Source organism: Agelaius tricolor, unplaced genomic scaffold, assembly GCF_023055355.1.
Source record: "Agelaius tricolor isolate 1412-34295 unplaced genomic scaffold, bAgeTri1.0.p SCAF_35, whole genome shotgun sequence".
Taxonomy (NCBI): Eukaryota; Metazoa; Chordata; class Aves; order Passeriformes; family Icteridae; genus Agelaius; species Agelaius tricolor.
The window spans coordinates 2,865,617-2,891,202 of record NW_027269295.1 but is presented as its reverse complement, the minus strand read 5'-3'; the positions used below and the strand labels follow the sequence as shown (position 1 = coordinate 2,891,202).

General features: G+C 39.3%; 1 protein-coding gene across 7 annotated transcripts in view; it reads right to left on the bottom strand.

Annotated features, from left to right (window-relative positions):
- The window catches only part of B3GNTL1 (UDP-GlcNAc:betaGal beta-1,3-N-acetylglucosaminyltransferase like 1), a 109,772-nt gene that overhangs the window by 16,700 nt on the left and 67,486 nt on the right, over window positions 1-25,586 (bottom strand). For all 7 annotated transcript variants that reach the window (XR_011683428.1, XM_071452935.1, XM_071452936.1 and 4 more), the window contains 2 exons: window positions 15,343-15,438; window positions 7,058-7,182 (listed from right to left, as the gene is read on the bottom strand). Coding sequence is in view for 6 of the 7 variants with exons in the window: in XM_071452935.1 (XP_071309036.1) it covers window positions 7,058-7,182; window positions 15,343-15,438 (221 nt within the window). In the remaining variant the exon portion in view is untranslated. The remainder of the gene's footprint in view (window positions 1-7,057; window positions 7,183-15,342; window positions 15,439-25,586) is intronic.

Here is a 25,586-nt window from a genome sequence, read left to right as displayed (position 1 = left end):
GTCAGGTTTACAGCCTTAGACACTGAAGAGCTCCTGACATCTTCCACAAGTTCAAGACAGGTTCTCAGAAAGAGAAAACAATGTCAAGGAAAGCAGTTTGTTCATGGTCCATTTCTCCCAACTGGCAAATCCACTTGGACAACCACAGCTTTTTTTTGAGTGTGTGTTCTAGCCCATAATGCAATATTTAAGACTGCAACATTTATCATGGATTAAAGAAAACTGCCTGCTGTTAAAAACATCTGCTTTATTTCCAGCATTCATTTCATATTCATTAACTAGGAACCCACCCCAGCCTTATTAAACAGTTTCCTAGACAGAATAAATTGATTTCCTCAATTTGACAAATGATTCTTCCCAACATCCATCTCTGAACAAGGCACCTTGAGCTGTAACTTTCTTTCAGGAAATTCTGATGGACCCCTAGTGCTGTCTCCTTATTTAAGGCAAACTTCAAGTGGAGTTTTCCATTTTCTTGTTTGCATCATTCCTTCACAGTCCCAGTTATGTTCTGAAGACCACACAACCCTCATAGGACCCAGTGACCCCACTTCACTTCAGCACAGCCAGATCCTGCTCACTTCATCCTTCATCACTGATCCTGCTCTGATAACTTGGAAAAGACCTCGTGCACAAATAAAATTTCCTCACAGCTCCAAGGATGATGGCTCTGCACCAGCATTTCAACTAATGGGGAAAAAGAAAATTTTGGATTTGATCAAAAATCTCTTTTAATGCAACCACAAGATGCATTCCTGCTGAAAAGCTTTAAGTGCTGCTGGCATCCTTTGACACTTGCCTTTTTCCATGTTCATGAGAGCATACTGCAGTCCCAAAGGAAAGTTTAAGAAACAAAATATGAAGGTCAAGTATTTTTCCAGGATCACTTTACTAGGCATTTTAGAATTTCTGTGTGTGTCTAAAAAGGAAGATTATTGCTTTGCACATAAATGGAGAGCTTTTAAAAGTGATTTTCCTTTGAAATGTGACTTCAGAAAGATAACACCATATTACATTCTAAAGGAACTGTTGGCTTGAGTGGCACTGGCAAGTTTCTTTTCCACTTGAGTTTACAACATTAAAGAAACTAAATTAAAAAACCAGGCAGCCTTACAAGGCATGAAAAGAACTTGTAACAAATTTCTAGGTGCAAACACTGCAATCTACCTGCAGGCTTATAAAAGATGTTTTTATTTTCATGAAGCTGTCCCAGCACAGCAGTGTTGGCTCTTCCAGACACTTGTGGTTGCTGTCCAGGCCATGAGACCCTCAGTGCCCTCCTGAGGTAAAGTTCAATCAGACCAAATCTCAGAGCTGTTAACCACACATGGAGATTTCAGACTGAAGGAGATTTACTGACTCATCTCACCTATCAATGTTCTCCTGGAAAAGCAAGTGGGCAAAGTTTGTAAGAAAACTGCACTCTGAAATAAAAGGGTATGAAAGGTATTAAACTCCAAATTAATTGGGTTGTTGTTCAACCACAAGAATATTGTCAGACAGCTTCATTTAACAACAATAAAAAACTTTCTTAAATATGTACTTTGTTGTAAAAACAAAGCCAGTATACCCAGCAGTTGGGATGTTTTGCTTGCATCACTATGAGCCATTCTTATGACAATGCCCACAGAAAAGCATTTGAAGCTCACATTGTTGTGGTGTTGTGAGGGTCCCAGGACAAGGTGAGAGATGAGAATTGACTCCAAGTTCTCAGAAGGATGATATGATATATGATATGATATGAAAAGAAAATGATATACTAAAACTATACTAAAGAAAGAGAAAGGAGACATCAGAAGGCTAGAACAGAATGATAATAAAAACCTGTGACTGACCAGAATCCCAACAGAGCTGGACTGGGATTGGTCATTAATTAAAAACAATTCACATGGAACCAATCAAAGATGCACCTGCTGGTAAGTAACCTCCAAAACACATTCCAAGCAATCAGATAATTATTGTTTACATTTCTTTTCTGAGGCTTCTCAGCTTCTCAGGAGAAAAATCCTGGCGAAGGGATTTTTCATCAAATATCACAGTGACACTCACACCTCCATATTGTGTGTTTTCAATGAAAAAACTCTATCAAACACTTTGAAGTCTTGAGTTAACCCTGAAATACTGTTAACAGTGCAAGCTGAGACACCAGCTAAACACAGAACTGAGGGGAGACGTTAGAGTGGCACTCACAGGCTTCATCTTTGTGAGAACTCCCTCTGCACAAACAATCCCACAGGCTGAGGCAGCAGGGAGTTACAGGTGTCAAAGGAGAGAGTTTCGGTTATTCCCTTCAGGTTTCTGGTTCACCTAAGTTGCCACTTTTTTTTTTTTTTTTTTTTTTTGATGTTTCCAGAAGAGATAACTGGGATTCCTGCCTCGAGGCATAAGGGAATGCCATTTTCCCATCCTTCAGCAGCCAGTGCAGGTGCAGCAGACAGGAGCTGCAGCAACGTGCAAAGGGTAATTAAAGAAAATGCCTGAAACGATCCAGAAGTTGTACAAACCACTACTCAGAGATGATTCTCACAGCCATTTTCAGATTATGCATCATTACATATTCACAGCCACCAGCAAAACCTAGGAGGTATTATTACTCTGTACCACTCCAAATCAAGACAGCTTTTCCTACCCATCTCACAAAAGATTAGAGTAAGCAATTTGCAGCAGCCTTTAGTACCATGTCCAAGCCTGTATTCAGTTCACAAGATTTTCCTCAGCCAGAAGGTGGGACAAAATTCTTCTCAATGTACAAATTTGTCCCCATATCCTAACGCTCTTTCTTGACCCCAAATCTTGAAATACATTATTTCCCCTGTTCCTTTCATTTTGTTGTCACAGTTTTTAAAAGAAATGTTAGGAGTATTTCCACTCAAAATGTCATTCTTGAGGCTCACATAATTTTCCTCAGATCTCACTTGCCCTGGCCCCTGAATGCTCATCAGTTATGGAGCCTAGGAGGAAGAAGAGGAGCCAAAATCCTGCAGGAGTGAAACGAGGGTATTCATGCAGAGGGTGAGAATGACTACACCGTGTGTTCCTCAGCCCCAAGTAGTTATTACCAGACCATCCACCCAAGAAATGCAACAATGGAGCTCTGTTAAAAATGTGTGGTGACCCTACTGACTGAATACAGGAGTCAAGAAACATCTGCTCTACTCCTATTTTGAAATGAAAGATAATGTGACAATAAAAGCAACATGATTTAATGTCTGAGCTCAGTCAAACCTCGCCATATTGTTGCACTGCCTTTCCCCTCCTTCCCCCAGTGAGGCCACATAAGTGAATCCACAGAGCAAAGACAAATGTACAAGTACTTGAGCAATGCAGAAATACAAGCCCAATATCCTGAACAGTGCTGGAATTTTAGGCATGGATTGCCATCCACAGAAATACTATAGACCCATAAATCTGACCTTTTCTCCCTGTGCTGGCCCTGCACGGTGCTCAGGTAACAGCAGGCAGGAAGAGCAGCTGCCCAAGTGAGCATCCTCTTCCAGGGCCCTTTTATTGATAGCAGGGAAAGAGAGTTCTGGATGAGAGGTGAATCTCACCTGATGGATAAACCAGAGAACTTCACCATCACAGTGAGAGCTGAAAAAGCAGATCCCTTACAGCCAGTGCTGCACACAGAATTCAAGGCCCTTACCATCCACAGGAAATTCAGAAATAAATCCTGTTTGAACCTTGGCCACACTGGTGAATAAACTGATTTTTTTTGCCGTTGTTGTTCTGTTGAACTTCATGTGAACTTATTAATTGCTGGACTATATCGTCCCACTGAGTTATTACATTTACACTGTTAATAGGTTCTATTAATGTCTGAGTTCATCTTCAGGTCACGGGTCATTAGCTGAGGCATGGTTTGCATTGTGGCCTATTTTTCATGAAAGGCTTATTAAGAGAGACAGAGACTATCAATGTTAATGGCATTTACTTTTCAAGAATCTAATGAGGTCATTAGTTTCCATGTTTAATTGAAGTGCCAAATGCAAGCATAGAAGATAAAAATGCAGTTGACCTCATCTTAATTTCAGCTCTACAGGAGTATGTTATTCCTCTCTCCTGCCTATTTTTGGCCGTGTATGTTTGTGCAGGAAATGAAGGAGGCATTCCTGTGCTCACCACAGATCCAAGGCCTGGCCTCAGAGCACCTCTGGAACAGCCAAATGTGTGTTTCACACTAATGCCTGTTCCTCTTCGCTCAGATGACACTTGAAGCTCCCAGTGCCTGAAACCAGATGTTTTCAATAGATTATGTAATTCTGCTTATTTCTGCAGAGCAGCATCATGCTCATTCTGAGCACAGGGGAACTGAAATTACTGAAGGTGCACTTCACCTTTTCTGTGTAAGAGGGAATTGCTCAGATCTTGGACAGAAAGTACAAACCCTCTTTTCCATATGTATTAAATTTGTCTTGACTAAAAACTTGTAAACTGCTCCAAGGATTAGTGCATGCCCCAACCACCTGTCTTGATGAGCTGCACTACCTGAAGACAAGTGCAATGTTTTATTGCTCACCTCAATCCAAGCTCACTTTCATCTCACAGTGTGGTATTGTTGTATATACAGTTCCTTTCTCTCCCCTTTGGCAAGATAATAATCTACCAATTTTAACATGTTTTTATTATACATTAGACTTTCTTACTCCAGTATTCCTCACTCTAAACTCTGCTATGGTCTCACATCAATTTAATGTGGCCGTGCAGCACTGAGTACACACAACCCTAGGGTACAACACCAAATAAAGTGATTTAGATCCAAGAGATATGAAAAGTGGGATTTTGTGCTGTGAATTCCTAGCTGAGAGAAGTTTCTCAAAATCCAGCAGATATCCATCACAGGCTTTGGATGAGATGACAATGAGAACATTCATATTTCTGCGTGCACCTAATGAAATCTAAACACAGACACTGAACTTCATACAGATTCTGTCACACACCCAAAACATTTAATAATGCAGACTGATGCCTCCAGGGTAAGGGAGAATGCAAATAAGATTTAGTTTCCTGCTTCACAGATATTCTCAACTCCAGATATGTGTTCCAGAAGGATACTAATCGTAGGAAATGACCTAAAGCACATGATTGTTTACAATTATATGTACTAACTAAAACAATAAAAGAACCAAATGTCACTTGCCAAGCAGTTTTACACATATTTTAGGAAGTCTGAAAATGCTGTGAGGCTTCTTTCCCCCTGGAAGGTTCTGGAAGACACCCACATAAACTGAAACCATCACAGGTTACGAGTGACTGGAAAGAATGAATGACACACCTTTGTATAAAAATGTCCTGCTATGGTTTTTAAGACTGAAACCAGTCTTAAAAAAAAAAAAAATCAACTTTCCTACAACATCATTTTGATCTCAGACAAGATATTAATTTGGCTGGTGAGTTACTACTTCCAAGGCTAACTCAAAATTTAAAAGATGACCTGCGCCAATGGCAAAAAGCAAAACACCAGAGAAAACTGCTCAACAAAAGACACCATATAAAGAAAAAGGCTTCTAGAAAAGCCAGAACATGCATTAAATAAGGTGCAATGACCAAGAGGCAAATTAGGCGAGACCAAATTTAAATTATAAACTTAAACCTTTGTGATGAGTCCATTCATCTCTTTTTTGCTCAACGTTCATTTCGGTCTCCAGACACAAACACTGGGCAACCCTTCAGAACTCGGGCAACAAACAAGAGAATGAGCCAGGACAAGGAGCTGTTGCACAACCTCATGTTTTGGAAAGCCACCCCAAATATCATCCCCAGTAGTACCAGCAGGAAGCCAAGAGGAAGAGCAGCTCTCCTGATTTCTTAGAATGAGACAAGAAAGGCGCCAATTTGGACAGGCACCCTGCACATCTGAAAGAGCTCACAGCATTTCCACATTCCCCCAGGATGCTGTAATTCAGGGTGCTTGTGCCACACAGCCTTGGAGATCTGAATAAGCAGCAGCTTGCAGTAAATTCAAAACAAATTAATTTCCAAGAATTAGATGCTTTCCCACAGACAGAAGCAAAAGGCTTCCAAGAGTTTTTAGCGTCCCATAATGCATGGCTGAAAAGTTGGTCACTAAGTGCCAAAAGGATCACACAGTAAAAGAGGAAAAAAAAAAGAAATCTTTACATCTCAACATGAATAAAGGGGAAAATAATTTATCTCATGCTTGTTTGCAAAAGCAAAAGCATATGTACTATTTGCTGGAATGACCTTTCCATAGTTAAATGATTTTATATAGATATTCACATTTATGAAGATCTGTAGTGACATTAACCATGATTGTGCTATTTATGGGACTTATTTGTTTTACACTATGTGCAGCAATACAGGGATGGACAACAAAAATGTACACAGAAATGTTCATTTTTACTGGTCAGTTCTACAAAGCCATAAAAACAGGACTGACTGAAAGGTGTACTCATATCATTAATCAGTAAGAAAACAGTTTACTTAATTACCACTGTGATTCTGGCATGGGATTCCTAAAGGACAGCACAACTCATGTAATTTTTTATTAATGTCACTGCATAAGAGAAGGGAACAGCTTGGGCTCAGCTTGCAGCACGTAGAGGAATCAGCAATTTAACACCTCCTCTAGGGGCTGAGCAGCCCAGAAAGGCAGCAGGCAACAAAAGCAGCTTACAAGGAAGCACCTGAGATAATTACTCCTAAACATCCTCAAGGATTTTTCAAACCTCATTATCTGATTTAGGTGGTTTAGACCCTTTAAAATAAGAAAATAATATATGTAAAGGCAGCACATTATCAGATTAAAGGTTTGGTTTTGGTCTGGTTCTTTTTTTTTTTTTTCAAAAGACCTTTTTTGTTGGTACTACAAGTTTCTGTTTACTTTTTAAATATTGAGGCGGTTGATTTTGAAATTAAGCCACAACATTTCAAAAAATATTGTTTTACATTATGGTTCATACGTCAAAAAACACGACAGTGAAATTTTTACGTATTAAAAATCCTAATTAAAAACCCCAATGCAGTTTCACCATCTTTGCTGCTGCTGATCCAAGACAAATCCAACTTTGCAATTCTCCTGGAAAGCACAGCTTACTCTAGGACAGAGTGCGTGGCAGCCTGGGGGTGGTACCGGTAGAGCAGGAGGCAATGGTTCACTCGAAGGACTCCGCCGCCCTTCTGGAGATGGTCATAAAAAAACAACAAATCCTCTGGGACACCCTGCAACAGAAAACACTTATTAGATCAGCACTCAGTTACATCTGAAGGTGTTTTATTTCTCTGCCAGATTAATATGGTTCGACAGAATTGCTACTCATAAATACAATTTGGAGGGTGTGGACTCCCCAAGGCCAGGTTGGATGGGGCTCGGAGCAACCTGAAAGTGTCCTGGAGGTGAAACAAGAAAATCTTGAAGCTCCAACCCAAGCCCATCTCTGATTCTATACCATTATTTGTGTATATCCCAATGAACTTCTTGAATGGTTCATGAAATAAATGCAGCTAATGCTGCTGAATGAGCAGTGCTGTTTATAAATGAAGGGCAAGCATAGAGGTGGAAAAATCAACATTATTTCATTTTGACTGGGATCTCAAGCTTGGTGCAGGTGAATCCAAAAGAAAGAGAGACACAGCTGCTAAACAGTTTGTGCAGCCTAAAGTTCCATGTAACCAAATAGTTTGTACTGCAAGGGATCAGTGACTTGAGAAGGGTTTTTTTCTCATTTTACTGGAATTGTCCTTCTTTCTCTGGCTGTCATACAAATGCTGGTCTCTATTTAGGAAAGGTGACTCAGGCACCATAATGACAGACTTCAATAAAAACTGCAATAAAGGCAACCTCAGAATGAGGCAACATCTGATTTGGTTTTTTTTCTTGAAACTTCCTTCTATAGTACATTCATCCTTATGGGATTGCACCCACTGCTGCTGAAAACACTACAGGATAAAAGTTCTTGCAATTGTGGGTCTAGCAGGCTCTAGGAAAAATGAGGGATTTCACAATCATTTCAACATTTTCCACTTAAAAATCAGAGAATCTTCATGCAAGTGATGCAGTGTCAGAAGGGCAATTATATGGCTCATAGCACTAATTTCCATTTTTCCATTTCCATTTTCCATTTCCATACGAAAGCAGAAACCCACCTTTAAAGTCCCTCCACAGAAGGTAAAAAAAAGTAGTGTTTATTTATATTTTGCAAAGCTACTACTTCTTGAAATACTAGAACATTTCATTCTTTCATGTTTAAACACAGATATTTCTTCCTGCACTATGGTGTTTAAAAGGTCACATGGTTTTTACCAGACTAAAAAGCTCCCTTTTTATAAAATCAGGTAGGTCAAAGAAAACATTTAAGTGTAGCAACAACAGGAAGCTGAAAGATAAAATTACAAAATTTTAAAGGAAAAGAAGGTGGAGAGATTGAAATAAATTTGTTTTTGTAGACAGTATGACACATATGAATAACCAGGTCATAAACCTCAATTTTAACCATTCTATTTCAACACAGAAAAATAAGAGTACAAGTTAAAAAAAAATCTTAATTGAAATTTTCCCCTATTACTACAGCTTCTGAGTTTCTTCCATAATTAAGAAAATGAGATTCTCTAATTAAAGTGCTGGACTGGCCCTCTAGTTATGAAAGCAATAAAGTTCAGTGACTATTTCTCATCCCCACCAGGCTGAGTAGCCAGAGGGGTGTGGGAGTGGAGGAGAAATGAGACAAAAACCTCTCTGAACCCTGGAAAACAACTCCAGACCACTCAGCTGAACATGTGAATCTTGGGAGAAATCAGAATCCAGTCAAGCTCTGGACTCTGCAGCTCCTGCCCTCACTCTGGTTCATGTGTGACACTGACTTGAATTCCCACATTCTGAATTAAATGCATTCTGCTCACTAAGGGCAGCTCATCTGCAGCTATTGGTATTTGTAGACATTTGTCTGACTTCTGGTTTAAGAGCTGCAGTGCAGAAGAAAACTTTAAGACAACTTTACACAATTTATGCTTTATGTGAACTTACTTTGAAAGCCACAAAAGAAATCTGGGAGAAGCTGGAGTGGCAGCCAGCAACCACAGCCACCAAGAAGACAAGAAAAACACAAAATCAATTTCTTTCCATTTATCTTGTAGCTCTTTCTATATTTTCCTTATTGTGAAGGGGAATACTGAGCCAGCAGAAAAGTTCAAACCTTTTTTCTGGTCACACACAGCCACGTCTCAGGGCACAAGTGCAGCAGATATCAGCTTCCTGCAGGAGCCAGATTTTGATTCTGATCTATGATTAGGACACATCTCAGCAATTCCTTCTCCTCTGGATAAGCATTTACATTCTTCAAGACAACTGTTAATATGTATATTAAAGAAGAGTTACTCCAGAAGTAAAAGGATCTTTCAAAAAAGGCTGTTTGGTTCCAAGGGCTCTTTTGCTTTCCTTCAAGTGGCAGAAATGCTGTGGAATAAAGTGTACTCAGGCCTAGGAAGGAGCAGGTGCCTTGCACTGCTCAGCAGTGGCCTCTCACATTACAAAGGAGCAGCACTGCCATGGATTTTTCAGAGGAAAATGTTGACTGTGTTATGGATCCTGCAGGGATGGGACTTCCTAGGGCTCTTGAGCGTGTAAGTTTGCTGCAACACAAGAGTTCCTTCCCAGCTGAGATCTATTATTGGATCCAGATGGCATTTTAAACACCAGGAATCCTTGTGAAACAACAGAGCTCTGAAAGAGAAAGCTGTTTAACCACTAAAGGGATATTTGAATGTATTTTTTGAAAATTAATATCCATAGCTAAAAGTATCAATTACTAACCCAGCATTTCAGCAATAGGCTACCACATCAATAGCTTTCAGCAATAATAAATACAATTAAATTGCACAGTTTACATGTTACTGGACTACATGCAGAATTTTCCATATTATAGGCAAAACCCAACCCCACATCCTCTGCTGCAAAAAGGCATAAACTAATTACAGCTCCCAGAGAAAAGCACAGCCTGCCCTTGCCCTGCTCTAACCAGCCAAATGCAAAATCATATTCACTTTTTCACATTCCCACTGAACAGGGAGAGGTTTCTGCTGACCCAGTATTTTGGGCAGGTACTGCTTGGTGTGCTGATGGTTGTACAGATGAGGGCCTGATTTTTTTATACACCATGGGGTGTCAGGCAGAACCCCAACCTGAGTTAAAGTAACTCCTTGTTCAGGGATTGGCTAAATTATCTATGATCCTTCTCATTGCTTGCTGTCCTCACTCCTGGCAGCAAACTGTGCTCCAACTGCAGCCACCTCAGCATTTTTCAAAGAGCTTCAAGCACCTCCCAACAACAGTTAGGATGAGGAGCATCAGCAGGATCTTTCCAAGGCAAAGCCTGGAGGTTTCCCTGAGGGGTTTGTTACGTTCCTAGAGGGACCAACAGCAATTTTTGGAGGAGTTTTAATGCAAGTGATGCCCTGTGCAATGCTGTAACCATGAACACCTGCTAAGGTCATGCTGGGATGGCCACGAGCAGCACTTCAGGCTGAAAGTCCTTTCATTTGCTCACTTGGACAGAAAACACCATGGGGCTGTAGAGGCATATACATGATATAAAAGCTGCCTTTTCCTGCTAAACCAGAATCAGTCTGTCCCAGCTTCCTCAGCCATCCCTACCCAGCCTTGCCCCAGTCCCTGCCCTGTCCCAGCTCACAGGCACTCTGGCAGAGGTGGCAGATCCTTGCGAGCACAACCAGTGGAGATTGAGCCTGTGCAGAGAAGCCTGACTGGTGAAAATGGGAGATCTACCATTATTTCATGAATACATGCACTTATAAGAAAGAGCAATGACAAATAAGACAGGAGAAGTGCATCAATCCACAGGGGGAAAAAGCTTTCAGTTTGGAAAAGCTTGGTCCTCCCTTTTGGTCAGGGCCATCAAGGAAAACTGGGCTGCAACATTTTGTAAACCAGTCAGCACCATCAGGGTAATTGTTGGACAGAAAAAATCACTCAAATTCCTCAGAGGAGCCTAAAACTGGTGAATGGGAAGAATTAAATAGCTATTAATAGCTTTTCTACAGGATTATCCAAGATATTCTTAAGTCTCCCTTTCTGCAGATCTGTCACTTCATTTCTTGGCTCTCATCCAAATGCCTTTCCATCATTTTGCCTTGATTACAGGACCCAGAGCCCATTAGGATTTATTTTATTGTTTAGGAAATAACAGGTTAAAGGAAACTCCAAAAGGTTGCTTTCATCCAAACGTCTTGGCACAGAGAAATGCAGTTAAACAAAGATGATGGGGAAGTCAAATGGAAGAGAGGTGGTAAATTGTAAATGATATTTAATAACAGACCAGCAGAAAATATAATTAGACATGGGGTATGGGGTGAATTTTCAAATAGCTTATAAAGTGTAATTAATCACAGGCTCCACCACTTTTTCTCTGCTTTTTAGATCAAATATTGATCTCTGTTCAGCCTTAACTATATCAAGCCAAAAACAAACAAAAAACCCCCTGTAGTGCCTGTATTTTATCCCAATTTTCCCCACAGCATCTTGATAGCTTATTTGACAGACTGACAGTATTTTAATTCACATTCCAAAAAAACCCAAATTCCTACTTGGCCTTTTACCTCTCAGGCATTATTACAACCACTTGCCTTTCTGAATGGAATGACATTTGTGTGCTCTGGCAGGGAAACATGGAAAATTGCATCAGTGAGTGCCTAACAGCTACATTTACCTCAGAGCTTTCCACATGGCCTGCAGTCTCCTGTGCTCAAAAGGGTATTTTGACACCTCCTCAGTGCGTGTTTTTTGTGACCTTTTATCACAAAAATAGAATGAAACTGAGCTCCAGACACTTTGTTCAGAGGCACAGTTTGTATTCAGAAGGGCCGGTGCTTTACAATGCACGATTCCATCTGGGGCTCATTAAGAATAATTTCCCCCTGTTTACACTCTGAGATTAGCTCAGAACTTTAAGGCTGTCACTCCGTTTTCAGTTTTCATACACTTAAAAAGGAAGGATAAACACAGGGGTGACAGGAAATTTGGACCCAAGTTGTGGTAAAATTCTAGAGAAAGAGACAAGTTTGGCACGTAAGAGTTGTGATGTGGAGAGTAATTCTGCCTGCACAGAGCCAAGACTGCAATTTTCCACCCTTGCATGCAGGGCAGCAATGCTCATTTACACAGCTCTCCTTGTACTCAGCATTTCTGTCAGACACATGAAAAAATAACTTTTCTTCACTAATAACAGGCACCTCATCTCCCACTGCACGCAACTGGGGAGTTCCCCACTCTAACAGATGACACAGCTTTAAAATCTGCTTTTCACATCAGGCCAGAACATGGGCATTTTTCTCCTCAGCACAATTTTTTGTGATGCTTTTGGACACGGTTATTACTTTTTAACAATGGTGCTACTTATTGGGAGACACCAAAAACTGCAGCAGCAAAGCCACCCGTGCTAATGTCACACACCAAGTGTCAAATGGGAGTTCTGAAGGGTTTAGTGAAGTGCTGCTACTTTTTTCAATAAGGAAGTACTGCTCTTTGTCCAAAATCGATTAAAAGATTGTTTCCTTTTAGTTTCCTAAAAAAAAATAAGTCAAAAATATGGTTCATCATGTGACTCTTCTTCCAGCAGGGGATACTATTTGAAATGTTACTGTATAGGCTTGTGACCACTTCCATTGTATTATCTCAGTCTCAGAGCACCATCAGAGCTTGCTAAAATCTTTTCAGTACTCCTGCTTCAATTGTTATTTATCAGAGATTGCATAAATAATTTTAGTTAATTAATATATAAAATTTTAGTGATTAATTTATTATTATTATTATTATTATTATTATTATTATTATTATTATTATTATTATTATGTGATTAATATATAATTAATATATTTTTATTTTAGTTAATTAATATATAAAACCTGTCAGGTTCTTAGAGACCATTTATGAATGTATTATTTTGTTTGGATCTAAAGGAATACACTTCAAACAACTGCAGATCTTCATCAGAATGAACTTCATTAAAAAAAAAAAAGAAAAATGGAAAAAACCTGTTTCACCTAAAGCCTGAATGACTGGAGAGAGAAATATCTATCTGGAATAAAAAAAGGATTAAAAAAAGGTTTACACCATAGCACATCTATTTGTATTTGATCACTCCACCCACTCTGTTACCATCAACATCAAATCACAATTTCTCCCATGGAAGAATTACCCTCCATTCTTTCCTCAGCACTGAAATACGAAGAACAGGTGTTTGGATTTAATTTCAAATGAGAAATGCAGCTTTTTGGCAAGAAACAGCTCAGCAAATGGAGAAGGCCAAAACATGGGGATTTGTTGGCCTGTTCTGTGTTTACTTTCAGCAATGTGACACTGGCAAGCCTCATTAATAAACACTGACTCAAAAATGGAGATGGAAGTGATCAGATTAATGCAGATCCTGGCACAGGTCAGAACTTACAGGGATGAGACCCTTCAGAGTTTTCTCAGCTCTGCTGATACACAGAAAAATTTCCTTTGCTTTAAAGGGATTCTTTTCAAATGAAAATGAACAAGTGAGAACAATGTTAAATACTTGGTAACACTAAATGCTCAAGACTTAAGGCTTGATTTTGTGTCCTCTAAACCCACAGAAGACAAAGGTTTGACTTTCCTGCTTTGTTCAGATCTGTTCTGTTCTTAGGGTATTTTTCTGAAGGTCCTCTGCGTCAGCCAGAGTCTGAGCTTGGACATGTTGGACACTTCACAACGGGGACAAACAATAAATTCAACTTATCACTGGTAATTCCTCCAACTAGAAGGACATTTCAAGCATTGTGGCTGAAAAATCATCAGCATTAAGATTGTCAGTGTACTGCAGCTGAATAACCAGTGGCACAGTTCCTACACAATTACACAGAGAGAGCAAAACAGAAAAAAACCCAACTCATAAAAACAAAGCAAGGAGGAGAAAAAGCCAAAATGAAAAGCAAAAAGCACAGAACATTTATTAAGTTAAATAAGTCTGTTTAACTTAACCTCTTGAACTTTATCATTAGGCTTGCTGTTCTATTGCTGCTGCTGCTTTAACTTGCTTGCTTTCTTTCTGGAGCTTACTAACAACGCTCAAGAAGTCAAACATCCTTCAGAGAGTGAAATTACAATGATAAGAAATAATAATAAAAAAGAAATAAAAGAGCATGGGTCAGCAAATGTAGATTGTATTGGGAGCCAGGCACCATTCCCAGCTCTTCCACTCACCCACCATGTAATTAAGGGCAAATCTTTTCACTGCTCTAAACAATTCAGTTCTCTGTCTGCTGTCTCCTTATAATTATAATTTTTTGGCAGCCCAAAGAATAATATTTGTATATCCTCATACATACACACGCATGTATATATATACACACACTGCATGGCACTGAAGGGCTTCATTTAAAAGCTATAAAAATAATCATCATCATCATCATCTGTTGTAGTTTAAATAATTAAATAGGAAATAGCCTTAGCAGATTGGTTTTAGAGTGCTAATAAATGAAAGCTTTAAAAAAAAAAATCAGAACCACCCATTTTAGCCCTAAAATCTCAGCAAAACCACTGGAAGCCAAACCTCTCAGAACCAAACCACACAAAATGGATCCAAATGTGTTTAAATTAGATCTATTTGCCAACATATTTCAACTACCACAATAAATACTGCTAACAGACACCCATGGATTTTATTCCATGAACACACTGATGAGCTTGAAGCAATCAAATTGAACTCGTACAGGAAATTCATAAAGACAAAGAACACCTAACTGTCAGGGGAAAAACACTTCTGAGACCACAGGTATTGAATTTGTAACCTCTCAGCCCTGACCCTTGAGCAGAAGCTACTTAAAACCTTCCAAGGAAAAGCACAAGAACTAAGATTGACAAGAGGACAGGTGGATAAATGAGTTTTTGTGCTAATACTTTTATGGCCCTTCTTTTTTCTCTCAGGGATATAAATCTTCCCCCTTAGGTGAAGGTACTTTTATCCCTCTGCTATTCTGCACCTTTCTTCCCTCCCAGCTTCTTCCAGCAGCCTTCCTCACCCTGCTCAGAACCAAACTAAGGGCTCACCTGTTTTTGGCATCTATTCCAGAGACAAAGAGGAGCTTGGATGTCTGAAACCTTTATTTTTCCCAGGTTTGCTGACACATCCAATGGATGTGTTACAATGTCATCCTCAGGTAGGTCCTTCCATCACCAGGGTTATTCCCAAACAACTTCAGTTGCTTGGGGACTGTGGTTTTTTTTATGACCTAGGTTTTTTTAGAGCTGTTTTCATCTACACCCCTTCCCTATTATTCCTTACTAACAGGTAGAGGTTGTTAAACAGAGGGATGGCTCCTGGACTCCAGATCACCTGCACCACTCACCTTTCCACCCTCATCAAATCTTCCCACATGAAAAAACCATTCTCGAGAGCAGAACCAGGTTGGCATGATCACAGTAGGCCCATGGGAGGTGAACACCTAGGGGAAGAAAAAGAGGGATAAAAATCCAGTCAGTTCACAAAATATCAAACCCAGCAGCTGCTGAGGAGCAGACAGACCTCACACATTCACCTGAAATTGTGCCTATGCCTCACTTTCAGCAGTTTCAAGCCCCGAGAAGAGGCAGTGCTGGAGGTTTAGCAGGTTCTTAGTGTGCACCAGAATCCCCCAGGTGCCACAGCCCAAAAGGTGACTTTGGCTCCTGCTTCATACTCCATGACCTTCTCTTCTCCCCCAAGCTGCAACACATGCAGAGCACTTAAAGAATGTTTCCAAATTTAGAGTATTATACTGGAGCTGGCACTTGATCAACAATGATGATATTAATGTGGAAATGAAGTAATTGAGAAGAATCATGGAAAGTTCAAGTTCTTAAACTGAACTCTACAATTCCTGAGCATTGATTTTTTTTTTTCCATTTTATATTCCTTATACATATATTAAGTGTGAACTTTCACTGATCTTTTATTTCTGCCAAAGACACTTAAATCCTAATCAAGCTTGGACAAGTAAAATGCAATTTGTTTTAAACATTACCTGAGTACTGTGGATTTGCTACCCAGGGGTACCTACAATTAAAGGTTTTTGGAAAGGAAGAGCTTTAAGTAGAGAAAAGGGAGTAACTATTAAGTTCATCTCTTCATTTGTGACAGCCAAGTCCTATACAAATGGGTCTTTGAAGCTTTAAACAAACTTGCTGCAAATACAACTGTGAAATAAGCCAGAATGTGGATGACAGGAGGTAAACTGGTTCTTTTTTTCTTTTTTTTTTGCACAAGATGAAGTATCCAGGCAAAGAGGAGACTGAGCCTGTCAAACACAAGGTGCAAAGTGAAGGCAGGAGCTTGTGCCTGCTTCCAGCAGAGACACAGGAACTGCAGAGCACACCCTGGGGCGTGAAGAAAAAACCAACCTCACAACTGCTGCCAGTCAAATGACAGGGCTGATCTGCAAGCTGACAATTTCATAGCAAGGTACAGGGGTGATATTAATATTCCTGTACATCTGAAGTTCTTAAACAAAGTGGACATTTGTCACATGCATCTCAGCATCTGCATTTTAAAGGTGCTCCTCTTGATGTCAGCCTGAGGGAGCTCCACAAACTCTTATGTCTGGCCACTTCCATTTCCACAGATACACATGGATTTAAAACCAAATAAAGACACTTCAATCAATTGTCCCAATTAATTAAATGAGAAATCCAATCAAAACTTGACAGATGACCTTGTCCCATTTTTCTTGCAGGGTGAAGCACACGGCATGGCAGCTCCAGGAGCACAATGACAGAACTCCACTGTCCCTAAAGGGATCTTGGGGTGACTCATTTTCATCCAGACACTTCAATTCTAGGCACTCATATTTAGCCAGAACAATCCTATCACCTAATGTGTCTTAACCCATCAGCAGGTTGCCCAGAGCTGAAATATTCCAGTTCAGAGGTGTTAAATGTAAAAATCTCCCCACCAGAGTCAGTGGGAGCTGCAAGAATCAAACCAACCCCAGAAAAGCAGAGCAGCCTGACTATCAGCACATGGTTATTAGCTCCACATTAATTACAAGGGCAATTGAGTACGGCCTGAACCAAACAATGGCCAAACAGTAATCCCAAAAGAAAACAGCAGCAGGGAGAAAAGCCAGGCCAGAGGGCATTGCATTGAATCTCATTTCTGAAAGAAACAAAAACTTCAAAAGAAAATCTTGAGCCCATGGGTACTTGTGAAATGTGTCTGGAGAGGCCAGAATGGCATTTCCTCAGAGCTGCCAGGTCCCCAGGGATCAGGAATGCACTTCACCTCCGAGATGGAGCTCCAAGCCATCAGCTGTGCTCACGTGCCAAGAGCATCTCTCCCAAACATCCCAGATAATGTGTCCATTGACACAGATACTTCAGTGAAACCAGACAGAACAGATTATTTTATAATAAATAATTATATGTTATTATTTTATAATAAATAGAATTTTAATATTTATTATAACTATAATAAACAAGTTATTAAATTATTTTATTGTACTTATATTTAATAAATATCAAATGTATTAATATTTATTATAATTATATTAGCTATATTATGGAAATGTATTATTTTGTAATTAAAATAATTTACTATTATTATTGTTATTGTGAAAAATTTAAGAGAAAACTTCCAAAAGGCTCTGATGTTAACACAGATGATGATTTTACAGCAGACCATCACACACTGCATCCACTGATGCCTCTCCTAAATCCAGCAGTGTTCTGTGGCTCACTGTCCATCTCAGGAGAACCACATGGGCAAAACAGAGACTGAAGATGCCACACATGATTTCAGGTCTTACCCTTCAAGATAAGATCTGAAATCTTGCCCAGCACAGCAGCTGAGAGTCAATGAATTGGCAAATAAACTTTTCCTACATGAATGCTTACAGTGCAACATCAAAACTGACTTTAGGAAATTTTTTTTGTGCTGCTGTCACAAAGGACAAATTCATACACAAATTCATACTACCTTGTCCCTTGCTATGTAAGAATAACTTCTGTGAAGCTTAAATTCTCTTTGTTGTTGTTGTTAGCTTGGTCTTCAGCAGAATCTCCTGATCCAACAAACCAGAAATCAGCAGGAGGATGTGGGAAAACAGGGCACCAAGCAGAGAGAACAAAATCCTCCTTATCAGCAGTAGAGATGATCCAGAAAGAATCTTTAACCTGATGAAACTGCTAGAAATCTACATTTACACCACAGTTACATTAATGAAGAACTCTAGAAATCTACATTTACACCACAGTTACATTAATGAAGAACTCTAGAAATCTACATTTACACCACATTTACATTAATGAAGAACTCTCCCTCTCCTCCTGCCCCTGGCTGCACTCCCCAGTCACAGCCCTGGCACTCTCCTGACCCCAGGATGGATCAGAGCACTACACCAGTAAAAAGCCATTATTTTCCTTGTTTCTAGTGTTAGTTTTCTACAGCCTTGGTTCTCTGAATCAGTTCACTGTGGGGTCAGAGTAGCAATACCACTGACACACTGGAGAGGGAAGGAAAAGCTTGGGAGAGGAAAACAAGCCCTCCCTTTTTGGTCACTGCCCACAATTCATGAGTCCAGCTGAAACATAAAACTGCATCCTCTGAAGACCCACTCTGATGGGAGGAGAACTGGCCAGGAAAAACACTAACAACTGTTCTGAAACACTGAGGCATCTGCCAAACTTCTGAAAACCACCTTCCAGAGCTTTTGAAATTTTATCTTCAAGAGGAAAAAAAAAAAATAACCTCAACCTTCTGGACTTTGGAAATTCTATATTTCACCTTGGTTTAGTCTGATGGGAAAGTTTCCTCTGTATTTCTTTTTTGTCTATTCTTGTCATAAACTCTTGCCAAGCAGTTAAAAAATGGTCAAATTGCCTTATTCTGTGATAAAAACTGCAACTTCTCACTTTGTGAGGCTGACACCCCAGATTTTATCCATAAATCTTTTAGATTGCATGGACTGGAAGGAGAGAAACAAAGAGGACATGCTAGTCTTAACTTGAAAATCAATCAAAAGCAGAATTTGAATGATGGTGCCATCAACTATGTTTAGTTTTCTTGGAAATATCCTCCAACTGTGCTTAACAAATGACTTGTGTCACCTTGGAACACCAGTGGGTTTCCAGAACCTCCTTGAGGAATTAATTCAGTATTCTGAGAGCAGGTTGGACCTGTGAACCTTTCACACACTGCTGGATTGAAAGATTAATGCTTATTAATAATACTTGTTATTAATTACAGAACACTGTATGCTGTTAAAAAAATCTAAATATCTAATATTTCATGTTAAATATCAGAAGATGAAGGTATAAATCTGTTCAGGTTTCGAATTCCTGAAGAACAGTGCTGTCATAACCTAACTGGAATCCATCTCCAGATGATGGGCACAAATGCCTATTTCAGCATCTTATTCACAAAATTATTTAGAACTTTTATAACTAGCTGGGTTTATTCCAAGGATCAAGTAGCAAGTAATTGAAACTGGCTTGTTCTTGTTCACTGTTTGGCTATCGAATTACATCCAAGTGTTACACAGATCCTCTGAAAATAAATCTAAAGAAAACAAAGAGCTGATCAAGTGACTCCCATTGTTGTGTTTCAAAGCTGTCAGCAGCACATGGAACTCTGGTTCCCACTGATGCTCAGGGCAGGCCATGCCAGCATTCAGGGCAAAATTTCAGTTCCAACACAGGGAAAGGCATTTGTGTGTTTACAGTAACTTCTCAAGGAAAGTTCTCTTTCCTGAAGCAGCAAATCAAAGTCTACCAGCAGTGATAAAAGCAGATATGCAGATGGTGAAACAACTTTATCATTTCAGAGATCATGCAGGACACACGGGGGAACCAGGCCCTCTCAAAAGTGACAGATTTAATTTAATCACAGCCCAGACTGCTTTCCAAAGCAAGGGGCTAACTCCCCAAAATACAGCACACATTCAATTCTACCTATGCTACAGCATTTTTCAAAATTATATCCACAGAAATCAAGGATTAGACACAATGAGATTAGACACAATGATTAGACACATTTGTTGAGACAAATGAAGCTTTCTAATATCGAGGGGCAGACACTGACAAGTTAGAAGGTGAAAAAGAAAAGAAAACAAATCCCATGGAGAGGGCCACAATGATTCTGTAAGCAGAGCACAGACTGGAGGGCATCACTGCTGCCCTTGAAGCAATGATGTTAAAATACCTGTGCATTAATTCAGCAATAAATGTACCAGGACCTTGTTACCTTGTACCAGGTTCACATCCAGAATCAGGTCTGTGTTAGTGGGAGAGAAGAGGTACAGAGGGTAGGGAAGAGAAAAAAAGACTCTCCCTACTTCAAAAAAAGTATGGGCAAAGGGGATTTTTCAAAAGAAAATAACTACAATGAGCTTTATGAAGCTTTTAGGAACCCCAGCAGCCAGTGTGGAATGGATTCCATGCAGTTGGTTTATATTGCACTGAACTGCTGTACCCTTTCCTGGGCTTGTACAAATAACTGGAGTGATTTGTGTCACCTCATCACTGCAAGCTCTGAGAGCAGCTGAAAATCCTTCTCTAAGGAAGCTGGAATCCAGCACAGCAAAAAGCAGATTATTGAAATAAACCATACCTTGTCTCTCTGTGCAGTAAAGCTGCTGTATACACAATAATTCTGGTGCAGGCCTGACTGAAAATCAGTGGTATTTAGCTTTCACAATCCCAAAATCTACTAAGCAACAAAACTAATCAAAAAGAGTAAGAGAGTCCTGAGAGCTGCTAATGCCAGTGAAAGCAGAGACCATTCAGCACCTCCAAGGAGGTATTCCTGCTCCTGGACAATTTATCACCTACAGCTCCCTGTGATTTCCTCTGGATTTGAAGCCTGAATGAGGGCTGGAATTTCTCACAGAGCAGAGCCAGTGAGAGGAGCTGGCAGATGATGCTTTCTCTGAATGCAAAGGGCACAGTAATGAGAGGAAAGCTGGAGAGAAAAGCTGAATTTTGCTGTAACAACCTCCCTGGTTCCTCACAGTTTATTGCACTTCCAGTGCTTTTCACCAGGCTGTTCACTTTCAGAGAAGTACAACAGTCCTCTTTACAGCCATGCAACCATTAAACCAAAATATCAAATTTTTACAAATAGCATTCCCTACATGAAATAAAATTTTTATACCAAGTCTGTCACTGTCATATTATCTGGAAAAATTCCTTTCCCAGGATTTCCCTCCTGGGAAGCTGAGAAGCAAGCCCCAGAGAAAAAGGAAAACAATATTATCTCATTTGCTTCTCCTGTGTTTTGCTGCTTGAAAATGTAGTAATTGCTTCATTCGTTGCATGTGAATTGTTTTTAATTATTAGCCAATTACAGCCAGCTGTGTTGGACTCTGAGGAGAGAGTCAAAAGTTTTTCATGATTAGCTTTTAACCTTCTGTCTATATCCTTTCTCTATTTGTTACTATAGTTTGGTATAGTTTAGTATGGTATTCTATAATGTAATGTAATGTAATATAATGTAATATAATGTAATATAATGTAATGTAATATAATGTAATATAATATATATATATGTAATGTATATATGTATATAATACATTATGTATGTATATATATATATGTAATGTAATATAATGTAATATAATATATATATTATTATAATATAATATAATATAATAATTAATTAAGCATCTAAAAACATGGAGTCAAATTAATTTCCTCCCTTCAACGGGGCCCCAGAAAATACCACCCAGGTCTCTGCAGTGAAGCCACCACCTGGAATGAAAAGCAGGGTGTGTATCAGCAGGGCCTCAGCTCCTCCTGACATCTCTGGCTGCAGCAGAGCCCCACAAAGAATGAAATGCTGGGTCAAGACAGCACAGAGCATCTCAGAGTCTCTGTGGTCAGGATGACTCTGAGATGTGTCAGAGAGTCTCTGTTCTTGGCCTGGCAGCTGAAGAAGGAGTCAGGATTCTTCTGTTCTGGTTTTAAAGGTTGTTTATTTGTTGTTATCTATAATGTTCCTTCTTTGACTCGCTGAGGTCTGTGTGGCAGGTCAGTTTGTGGCACACTGACTGCCCTTGGGGTGGTGTTATCTTTAGTATAGTTTAGTATGGTATAATATAGTAAAGATAATATATTTAGTATATTATATTATATTATCATTTAATATACTAATATATTATCATTTAATATACTAAGTATAATATACTAAATATATCTTAATATATTTATTATATTATATTTATAATATTTATTAGTATATAATATAATATTATCTATTATATAATATACTAAAAACTACATGTACATGATTTACAATAACTTCCCAATACCTATCACCTATGTTAGACAGTGAGCTTCTACTCTAAACCCATCTAAAAGTGCCACCATCACTCAGAAGATGGAGGCCAAGAAGAAGACAGGAGAAGGACAGGGCACGCCCAAATCCCTCAATTTTGGCTTCTGAACCCCCATTCCAAAAACTCAAAATTCTACTTTTCCATCTTGCAACAAACTATCATTCTACTTAAACTTTCGTGGCTTCTGAATCTTCATATAAGGTTGCTAATTGTTTTTTCTAAGGGCTAAAATCAAAGGCACAGGTGTTTTTGACCCCATGCCAAGGAATCTGAGCTTCTGTCAGGGTCTGGAGTCCTCCAGGGCAGCCAGAGGAATTTCCTGGGCTCTGACCAGAGCAGGCTGCTCTTTACCCAGGTTATTACATTTCCTGAAAATTTGCTGCTGAAAGCAAGACTGTTTACAAACTTGCTGCAAGCAAATATATTAACTTTGGGTTTCTAGTCCAATTCCTATGGATGGAATTGGCTGTGCCTTTGCTTTTTGGGAGGCAGCTCCTGCCAGCCCCATTGTGCGGGATAATTGAGGGCCGACCACAGGGCTGAATATCTCTGCTTTGTAGCTGAATGGCCAAGAGCAAGCTCCATTCTTCTGGACGTTTTTAGAGCTTTTCCCTGCTAATGACGATGAATTAACCTACTGCTGAAGGCAAAACAATAGCTGCATGCAAAGGAAACAGCCTGTATGATTTTAGCATGTCTTACAGCTTTTTTTGTTTTGTTTCGTCGGGGTTTTTTTGGTTTTTTTGGGTTTTTTTTTTTTAGGCTACTAAAAGTGGTCTTTACAAAAAGTTTCTCTAATTCTTGGAGGTTTTCCAGTATTTAAAGAGTCAAGTATTTACAATGGAAGAATGACTCCATGAAGTAAAATAAAGCATTCTGCACCAAGAGGTTGTCTTCTTGGCTTGCTGTTTGTGCTGAGGTTTTACGACAAAAGAAAGAAAATCTGCTTAAAGTCATATTGGCAGGTTCTAAATTGTGATTAGAACAAACAAGAAGTCTGCAAAGAAACAACACTGACCAATGCTCATGCAAAATAAGTCCAAAAAAGTACCTTTCCATTTGACTTGTGGATATGCCATTTCGAATTGTCACAAGATGAAAACTGAATTTGTCTTTCATATTTGTGACTGAATAGATTTAACATTGATTTAATAGATTGAACTTAACTTAAATAGATTTAACATTTAACAGATGACAATATAGACATCAGAAGTATCTCCCTGCATGGTCTGTAGCTAAAAAATAAAACTATTGTGCTCTTAAAGTGCATGATGCTTGTTCACAATTAATAAACTTCCCTAAAATGTGCTGGCAAAGAGGAAAACAAATTCCCATTAAATGCAGCACACGAAAGTTTTCTACATACCAGCTCTCAGAATTAATGTTCAGCTGAAATGAGTAAACCTCCTGGCAAATCTCAGCTTCAGCAAATTTTAAAATGCAGGTATTTGGAGAGAGAAACACGAAATACTTCTGAGTGTTCAGGATTATCTGAGAGTGTAACAAATCCTTCATCCTAATGCTCACTGATTCTCTTTTTCAAATAAAAGCTCGTGCTATAAAAGTTTTATGCAACTTGGAAGTGGGGGACACATGACCTTCAGTTAAATGAAAGAAATGCAAGCACCTTAGAAACAAGCATCAAACTGCAGGGAAGGAGATCACTTTTGAATTTGAGAAGTTCAGCTGTGTGCTAATGTACATGCAAAAGACCCACAGGAGAAATCTTAAATATTCATGCAAACTCGTTGTATTTATTCCAATATAAATTCTATTTATTTTGTGGGTTTTTTCTCCCCTATAGACTTTTACCCTTTAGAGAAGGCAAAAGAGAAAATTTAGATCAGATTTTAAACTAGAGATTCTGATTATCTGATTAACAGCTGCGATAGTAGAATGTTTTCTTTAGGAAATCAAAGCAAACTTTAGCCTAAATCTCTCCCTCATGTCTTCCATCATATTGCAAGTCTTTGGGGAGTATCAAAGCACCAAATGCATTCCAGTGCCTTGAGAGTGTTTGGTTTGAGTTCTGCAACCCTTCAAAACTGTGAATGGGAGAACAAGGCAAAGACAGAAAAGAAAAATGTATTTTAGAAAAAGAAATGGCCCTGCTAGTGCAGAAACTGTAACAGCAGATTTTACAGGGGGAAAATTTAAGATCTCAGGGTCTTAGCTTTCTTAGCTTTCACTGTCTCTAATCTTCTATCACAAAAAAAAAATAAAAATAGATACATACTGAGAGTAAAAATCCCCATCACCTCAGCAACAGCTTTTACACACACACACATTTTTGATAATGAAAAGGACTCAATACATTCATCCAGAACCCAGTGGTCTCTTGCAAGAATTTGTTTTTCAACAGTGCAGGAGACACAGCTGGGAAGACCTCAACCAACCCTGAGCATTTGCAGAGACAGAAATGAAGAGCCCATCAATCTGTAAAAGTCTGAGACAAAGCAGAGCTGAGGGCACTACAAAGCTTTCCCTCCTCCCTGCAGTCTCCTGTTTCAGCCTCCCCAATAATTTGGTGATGGCTTTAGATGTGGGATTTGATTTTGTAGGTTCTTCCCTTGCTTCCCAGCCAGAAACACAACCAAAAATTCATGAATTTGTGACTGAGTGTAACCTCCAAACTCTCACAGCATGGGCAGCCTGAAGTCAAACTCTACCTCTGGGTGTGCATCACCTAAAATTCATTCCTAAAATTCCTAAATTTTCACTCCTAAAATTCTGAAATTCTTCCTGAACTGGGCATTTCCCATCCCTGTTTTGGAGCAGTTACTGCTCAGTCATTTAATCTAACCAGCACATTAAATATTTTTATTATTTTTGTTTTTAAACATTTTTAAAGAATTCAGGGATAAGAAAGAAGGCAATTAACAGCTTCAGATCTTCCAAGTGGAGGTTGGTGTGAGCTATCAAGGCACACTGATAATTGTTGATTTTATGTTGTTCCACTGCACTGGGACAACAGAAAATCAACAATAATGAGGATTTGGGCCCAGGTTCAGCCCAAGGTGGAGATAAAAGCAAGCAGCCCTCTCCACAAGGGAGAATTTCTGCCATGGGGCAGCTGAACCCTGCAGGGTCTCTGGCAGCATCTCTAAGGAATACAGAGGAGCTCCAGAGGGGTTCTAAACTCACCAGGTCACCTCTGAAGGGCCTGCCTGAGCCTCATGGAGCTGTGCATTCCTATAGTCAGACTGTTATAATTATCCTCAAACTGATGGAATTATTTTCTCCTCTAAGATTAAATTAAATTTTTAAGAAATCACCTCTAAAAA